General features: G+C 35.5%; 1 protein-coding gene across 1 annotated transcript; it reads left to right on the top strand.

Annotated features, from left to right (window-relative positions):
- Nucleotides 1–2,545: 2,545 nt before the first annotated feature.
- On the top strand, nucleotides 2,546–8,156 carry LOC149944396 (uncharacterized). Its single transcript, XM_090175755.1, has 4 exons — nucleotides 2,546–2,744; nucleotides 2,811–2,889; nucleotides 6,451–6,588; nucleotides 7,906–8,156. Exons 1-4 carry the CDS (start codon nucleotides 2,610–2,612, stop codon nucleotides 8,121–8,123), a joined length of 570 nt encoding a protein of 189 aa, XP_090031881.1. The 5' UTR covers nucleotides 2,546–2,609; the 3' UTR covers nucleotides 8,124–8,156.
- Nucleotides 8,157–8,886: the final 730 nt, after the last annotated feature.

The following is an 8,886-nucleotide window of genomic DNA, read 5'->3' as shown; positions in this document are numbered from 1 at the left end:
AATCGTCAAATATTTCACGGTTTTAGAATTTTTAGTTTTTGAACGCTAGGTGGTAGACGAAAAGTTTCAAAGAGTAAGTTGTAGAACATACTCGAAAACCTTTAATGGAGTTAATATAGTCAAAATCGTACATTTTGTCACGGAAATAATAGGTCATGAAAAATAACAAGTTGGTAATACCCAAATGTTTTCACGCCTCATGTCTGTGAAAAATGAACACATTCTGATTCGTTTAAAATGTGGGTCCGTTTTAGTATTTAAAGTGCCACCGCTTTGTTTGAAAAACATTATCTCTTCGTAATCCGGTAAAGAAGTATGAATATTTATACTCGTGAACTGCAGTCCAGGATGGTTGAGTTATAGTACGGTGATGGTCATCGAAACGCACGTTTAACAAGTCGGTTGTTTCAAATGTTATATCCAGACAGTCAACCAAATCACCACGCTAATCTCCAAGCTGTTGCTGACTTCGAAGGAGACGGCAATGTGAATCCCAGATTCCGCGGACCTGGACGTCATAATACTAATTTGGAAGAGACAGTCATCGCCCACTTTGTCGCTTACCCTCGAGCAAGTATAACAATGGCATGCTCCGATTTGGACTTGTCAAAATATTATGTCTGGAATATCCTTAACCACCATAAAATTCACCCATTTCGTGCCACGCTCCACCAAGCACTTCACGATGGTGATCAGCGCCTTAGGTTGGATTTCGGTAACTGGTTCAGTACCATGGTGGATGCCAACGAAGATTTCCTTCGTTTGATCCTGGCGCCCGACGAGCGTTCCTTTGGAAGGGACAGCCCACTTAACCGCCCGAATAACCATATATGTGGAGCGATGTAAATCTGCACTAGGGATTTCCACATCATAATCAAGTACAATTCCGCTTAAACGTCTGGGCAGGTCTACCTGGAGATCGCGTTATTGGGCCATTTTTTCTTCCGAAACGGCTTAATGGGGTGATCTACTTGGCGTTTCTACGAAATAAGGTAGCAGAAGAGCTGGAAGATGTCCCTTTAGTCGACCTGCCACGCCTTTGGTTCTTGCATGACGGTGCACCTCCTCACCAGGAACGACATGTGGTGCAATACCTCAAAACCGGGTTCCCTGAGCGTTGGATTGGCAAGAATGGTCCAGTGCGATGGCCTCCTTGGTCCCCAGATTTGGCACCGCTGGACTTTTACCTGTGGGGATTCGTCAAGGAGGAAGTACCCTAGACGACTCGCGCCAGATAATCATTGTAGCGTTCCAACTCGTTACTACAGATATGGTCCGTGGTTCGTTCCAGAATATGCTTCATCGTGTACGGATTTGTATAGCAGCGGACGGTGGCATTATTGAACCGTATTTGTAAAAAAAAACTTTCTGTAATTCCTTATTATAATAATTGCACTTGTGCTAACACGTAATTTGTAAAAGTAAAACAATGATTTGGCTCAAAACATGTTCATTTTTCACAGACAATCATTACAATAACATGAGGCGTAAAACCATTTGGGTAGTACCAACTTGTTATTTTTCATGACCTATTATTTCAGTGACAAAATGTACGATTTGGATCATACCAACTCAATTAAAGGTTTTCGAGTATGCTTACTCAATGAAACATTTCGTCTACCACCTAGCGTTCAAAAACTACAAATTCTAAAACCGTTAAATATTTCACGATTATTCTTAAATTAACAAATAACAAAGATCTCCACCGAGAGAGTACATACTGAAAATTGCACATTTCTAGAGTGTATAGTTTTTGAAAAATTTGCCTGGGCCGATCAAATGAAGACACCCTCAATATCAATTATGTAAAAAAATAAACCACATTTTCAATAAACCCTTTGATTTTTTGTAGCTTTTACAATATTTATAGAAATTGCAGATGCCTCTTTTCGGCAATATCCTAAATTTTCGATATTAATTTGCCTGAAATTTGCAGTAGAATATATACCAAATATTAGAGTTGCATCTTAAATCGTGATCAATGTAACTGAAGGTTGGTCATTTGCTTACTTTTAAGCTACGTTTTCTAAAATACTATAATAAAGAAAACTGATGAATTTAATCAATTTCGGGTATTCTTCTGTTACGAATTTTTTCGTGGTATTTGACGAATTCTTTGGTCCCCCACAGCCGCATGAGCGTTTGGTTTCTATCGTTGAACTCTTGACGAAGAATAATATGTCAAGTTAGTTCTTGTCCTTGGGCTCCAGATTGTTGTACGATAGTTAAGTAATACGCCACTATTCCGACCAAGATAATTCTTTCGTGGTCTCAGCCGAATTCTTTGGTCCCCCAAAGCCGCATGAGTGTATTGTTTCTATCGTTGAATTCTTGAAACATTTATTTTCCTATTTCAAGGCTTATTGGCGTTTGTCAGGGCAGCTTTCGTTACTTATTGCCAATGATGCTAAAAGTTAAACAAACCGATAAGAAACCACAAGAACGATGAAATTTAAGCTGCACGATGAATTTGAATATTTTATCTGAAATCTTTCAGTTTTATTTGTATCAGCAAAAAGAAAGATATTGTCAAGAAGTGTAGAAGGTTTTTGGTTAAAGCGTTCTTTCGATTCTTGTTACATGTACTCGGAATTAACAAAATTCGTACAATGCATATCCTAAATATTGGCGTTTATTGTTTAAGTCTTTTCTTTTTGATTGCTGTTATTGAGTCGCGGAGCACAGTTCGGAGAAAATATGAATTCAATTCCACAGGAATCTTCGCTAAATCGTCCAAACAAGAGGTGAATGAAATTCAATTTTAAGGAGTTGTCGATGTGTTGTATTTAATTTATTCTCTGAAAAAATAGGATATCGGCGAATCTTGCTACAGACACGACAATTGCAAGTCAAATTGTTGTGTCGGTATTCGAGAAAAAACTGAACCAAGTAAGAAGCAAGAAACTCCTTACTAACTACTTACTAAAACCGAAAAATAAATAACCATTAATTAATTATTTATATAAATGTGTTAAGAAAGCACACAAATTTGGAAAAACCCATCTAATTAGGGAATAGACAGATTAAGCGGTATTGGTCCAAACGTTTTCATAGATCTTCAAAATTCGAAATCAATGTTAACTGAGCCAACTAAAGCGGTCGGCATTTAGCATAAGTAAACAAAAAGAGTAACTTCATTACCCGATCAAACGATAGACTAAGTCCTGTTCCGTTTTTAAAATAAGCAGCTTTCAAATAAGAGCACCAACAGATAAAAACAAATCTCACAGCTTACGGACTTGGGACTCAAGGTCACGTTGAAAATTATCATGTTTATTAAGATAGAAAAAACTAGCCATTATCTGTCTAAACGTTAGTCGTAACTGAAAAAATAATTTAAAACAGGGTTGCCAGGACATTTTTAAAATAGAACAAGGACGGTGGTTGAGGTACTAAATTATATTTTTTGCAAGCTCTTTTGAGCTCTTACTTCATATTACTGGTAGTCAATAAATTTAACCAAACTCTTATAGACTTTTAAATAAAACCTGTTCAGCGATTTGACTAGAAGTAGTAATACAGATAAACTGGACATTTTCGTAAAAGCGTTATATTTTAAAGCGCACGCTGCTTAATATTGCAGTATAGAAGGGCTCGCTCTATTTCGCCAGCGCCATCTGAAAGAAAAAAAGCTCAAGCCATACAAATACATGTATAACTTTACATACACACGTGAATATTTTATTCGTGACTCACGCATGCGCGTAGGGTAAGGCGAGAAAAAGAGAGCAACATTGATTGAAACGCCTATTTAATAATATTTGACATATATCACTTTATTTAGCGAACTATTTGAGTACATATTGTACAAAATAAAGTGCTGTCTACAATCCTAAAAGCTTCCCCACACGTTTTCAAGCAAAGATTTAACCTGTTTATTTTACGGCGAAAGTACTTGTACTCCAGTTGAAGTCTACGCAAAGTTTGGGATTCATAAAAGCTAAGAGTTTGTTTACGGATATGAGTGGCAGTTTCGCGACATTGCGATCGTTGTATAATGTTTAATTTTTAAAAAGTTATGTGCATTGCAAATGGTTCAGAAAAGGTTTTACAAAAAGTTTTACCAAAATCCTTTCCGGACCACAGATATATTTTTTCTCACAACTGACTGACCGCGAACAATAGTAACACTCGGCCGTTTCATACTGCCCCCAACAAAAATCGTTTGAGCCGTTTCCTTTGACTGATTTAGAATCTTTTCAATGCAATTTTTCCCCAAAATTCTTAAATCAAGAGTCATAATTTTTATGGTAAAATATAACGAGTGTTTAGAGATTCGCTTCAATTATACCACCGTCAGATGCGGTACACATCTGGGTACGGTCAAAAAGATTTAGAAAAGAGTATTAAATCCTTTGTGGAGTGACAAGTACGTTATCTTTGTTGACGCCGCACATGGTTAAGTTCAGGGTTTAGGAGGCCATAGAACGGGTACATTCCTTCCCCTCCATCAATTTTTTAATTCGTTGTTGAGGTTCTCCACGATATCACGGTGCTGGTGAGCTGGCGCTCCATCGTGCTGAAACCAAAGACGCCTGAAATCGTGCAGGGGAAGATCATCCCATGCGTCCACTACCTCGTAAAAAAATGGCCCAATAAGTCTTTTCAGACCAGGCAACAATGGTGATGAGGATTACCCCAGTGAAGATTATCGTTGCACCACTTGTGTTTGTTCTGGTGGTTAAATGGGCTATCCCTTGAATAAGTGCACTCATCGGACATTTTTGAAAAGGACATCGCACTTCTTCTATGGGATTTGGCTTTCGACAGATTTTTTTCAAAATGAAACATGTTGCTAAGCTTGATCAAAGGAGCAAAATTGTCTCTTGCCATTTTTCCCTAGCTCTTATAGTTTGTCCAGTATCAGCGGTCAAAAGTGGACAGAACTTAAATTAGTCTACTTGTTAAAAGGAGTCACGGCCCATCGGTTAGAGCTCTCCGCTCGCGCGTCGCTAGTCCGGGCTCACTATCAATAGAGTTTCCTTGCCAAGATTTTTACACCTCTACTTCATTATTTCTCTTCTCGCAACTTATTATTCGATGAATTTTCGTACGTGGAATTATTTTTTATTCAATATTTCATGAGCAAAATTTAAAACTATTACTATTAATTGAAAAACCCTGAAAAATTCGTACTTCTACATTACATAATGTTAGCGAAAAACTTTTGTATCGATCAATTTCAAACACCCTGTTTAATGAGAGTCAATGTTTTTACAAAATTTCATCGATATCTGCAAACGCTTTTTCGTTTTCGAAAAAAAAACATTATGGTACTTGATCAATTATTTCATTGAGAAAGTTGTAGAGTGGAAATAGGCCATTATCTTAAAATATCTTATATCCTGAATCAGAATCAACATAAGCACGTGACCATTTTACTCGGTTACTCGCGTCCATGGGAGTAGGGGAGAAAGATAAAGAGAACGACATGTATTGAAGCTCCTATGGTCGAAACATCGGAAAAAAAATTAAATTCATAATTTACGTTAGGCCTAAGTTGTCAAACGGTTTTTAAAGCCATTATTTCAGGTGGTCGGGAAATGAACAGTGAAATTTCGCCGGTATCTACATTCCTATTGCCTTCACAGTTAATAGTTTAACAGTCAGGCAATTCCCTATATAATTCACAGTGGCGTAGCTAGCATGGGTGACACAACAATGCTCATTTTATGCGATAAAATATTTATTGATATAAACTTTATGAGAACGAAGATGTTCTTAGGGGTAAAGAGCTTACTTTTCGAGCATGAGGGGAATTGGAAACCCAGAAAAAAGTTATTCTTTCGTAGTTGAAATGAGTTCTTGATGAAACTACTTATTTAAATATAATCCTTTTATCGAATTAATAGAGATTTTTGGGTTGCTTGTCTTCTTATTTTTCTAAGAGAGGTATTTCCATGAAGTACTTTTTTTATTGAACCGACGATATTTACATGTTTTCGATGACATTTTATAATTTTATCAAAGCCCAAATGATCTTAAAAAAAATTAACCTTTCAGAAATTAATTTTATTTTTTGAAATGATTTCCCTGAGTAATTCACTAAAGAAATTACGAAATAATGAAGATTTAAAATAATAATGAGCCCAGCCAAAAGATGCGACGTACAAGAAATAATTAATTAATGACAACTTGAATATGAATGCTGAACCTTGGGTTTTACACAAGAAATATCTTCCCCTAGCTAACGGCGGACCATTACATACATAAATCCCGAAAGAAGAGGAAAGTCAAGCACGTCTAAAAACCTTAAATTGAGAAAAACGGGTTTTGGTTTATATCTGCAATTATGACCATAGTAAATTTAAAATAAAAGGGGGTAAAAATAATGAAGACAAATTTAATATTGAATCAGTTTAAACTTGCTTGACTCTCACCTTCAGGTACGTTGATTAATTCTTGATACATTTTGTTGTTTTTTATGGTTTGATAATCTTTTTTCATCAGGCAATATGACAGGAACCATAGCTGGTCAAGTTATTCGATTTTCATGCCAACCACGAGTTACAATTGGTGAAGAATGTTTCCACGGACAACAAGCTCTCCATCACGACAACGATTTCTGTAACAAATGCGAAAAAAACTGTACGTAACAGCCGTTTAATATATCATTTAACTAGATAGTCTGGAAATTATATAGGTAATTTACTTTCTTCGTACATTTTGGTCAGATGATGTTTACCCAAATGTGAATTTATCGTTATTTGACCAAAAAATAATTTTCGGCTCTAGGGTCAACCCTTGTCAAAGCTAGACCAGTTTAAATGAAAGGATAACAGAAGGGACCTACTCCACGCCGTGCGTCAAACCTCCTGTAGCACACTTAAAATATATGGCTTTTTTATGATACCCTTATTTCCATTCCTAACATATTTATGAGGAAGGCAATTGTGACACAACAGTCGGAAGAAATGTGTGTGACCAAGTGAAAAAGAAATGAATTGAGAGTGTTAAAATTGAAGAATATTTTGGTTAAATTTTAACCAAACTGTTTTGAGGTGTTTAAAATTCCTTTCGTTATTTATAGCGTTAGTTGTCTAATAAAATAAATAATCGATTTTTAAAGCATCAAATACCGTTGTGGGGAGCTTTTTAATTCAATGAACTTTAAAGAGTTTCATTTTCTGATTCAGATAATATATATATCCAGACTTAAGATGAATTATTTACACGAAAATTAACATTAAATACGCAGTTTGATCCCGGAAAGCGATAGTCACGCACTTTATTACGAAAGCATTACTTAATTATCTAAAATTTCAATCATAATTTTCTTGCGGACGTTTTTAAGCCTTTAAAAAGTCTGAAAAGGATTTTGACACATCTAATTAGACAAAAATTGTAAAAATCTCAAGTTCATTTTTGGTAATTAAATGGAAGTAACTTTCTGGAAGCGCTAATTTTTGTAATGGTAGTAATAGTATTTATTAATTTTCTAACGGGATACTCATGAGATAAATAACTGTATTTAATAAGGACTTAATTAAATCAATGTAACAATACATTACTTAATTTATAACTTAAAAACCATAAAAGTTGGACACAACGTTTGAAATATGGTTCGCTATTGAAAAGCAGAGCCTACGAAATTTGTGGCCCTGTACTAAATACAGTAAAGTGAGTTGTCAGTGACTTCAACAGTTTGGTAATGTGCAATCTAGCTAGTTTCTTGGATTCGGTCAGCCATTGATGATATGATTATCCGAGCTTAAGCTGGCGTTGTAGCCGACGAGGGTATAATTGAGCCCACTTTTTAATCAATTATTTAACGTCTTTGCAATAAAATATAATAGTGATTCCAAATTCAGCTTTTTAAATCTTTTTCGGTTGAATTAAAATTTGGTCGTTTATATTGTCGGGTTTTTAAGCACAGTCATTTATTTTTTTCCATTTTAATTGCAGTGCAATGCAGATATAACACTACAAGAGAAGGGTTTTACTGCACCGCTGCAACCGGTTTTCAAGGCATCAGTCATAATATCAAATTGTGGCCTACTAAAGCTTCTGATTGGGTGTATCCAAGTAAGAAAGGTATCCTTACCACCGTATTGACGAAATTGCCACTTAAACCACCTTCTTGCCATTACTGGCGTCGACTTTCATCGGTGTTTAATGCTTAGTTATGACAAATATTATAAAATAAAAAAATACATTGTAGAAAATAAATCCTTTGGTTCTCAAAATTTTACTTATACTTGAACAAGCATATATTTAGTAATTTCCAGACTTTTGCTACAGACAATTTGAAATGTAAGCCTTTCAACTTTGGAAATACAATTCATGATAGGAATGAGTTGAGAAGTTCTATGCGCTGTTTTTAAGAGAAGCGACTAGACGTTGCAACGATTCCCAATTTCATTTGCTGTGGATTACGGCGGGCTAGCTCGAAAACAATGTATCTTCTTTGCAAGGTAATATTTCGACCAGTGAAAAATCTGAACCGTTGTTACTATTAGTCACACGTCTTTTAAGGGAGTAAGAGTAATATATAAAATAAGACCGATTTTAGAGACGGAAGTTGAGTAAACGTTGAGTCCAGTTTCGTATTGTACAGTTTTTAGCATGCCCGGTTTCAACGTAACATTCCTCAACGGCTGCTCAAAGAAGTAATCGGCTGGAAGAGCACAGTTTTTCGTTGGTTAACACTAGCTAAGAATAGCATAAACATTAAATTAGTCGTATGAAAACAATTGATTGGTTGATACTTAATTAAATCTTATTCAATAATCAATCAATCAATTTTTTTAATAAGACATATTTAATTATCAATCAATCGATTGTTTTAATGTCTTATTAAAACCATCGATTGATTGATAATAGGCCTTTCTATAAAGTAACATTGGCCTCTTTGTTTAGATGTATCAGGCGCGTCACTCTATGAAA

This window comes from Leiobunum rupestre, chromosome 5, assembly GCF_980474605.1.
Source record: "Leiobunum rupestre chromosome 5, qqLeiRupe1.1.hap1, whole genome shotgun sequence".
NCBI classification, from domain to species: domain Eukaryota; kingdom Metazoa; phylum Arthropoda; class Arachnida; order Opiliones; family Sclerosomatidae; genus Leiobunum; species Leiobunum rupestre.
This window is presented reverse-complemented; position numbering and strand designations above follow the sequence as displayed.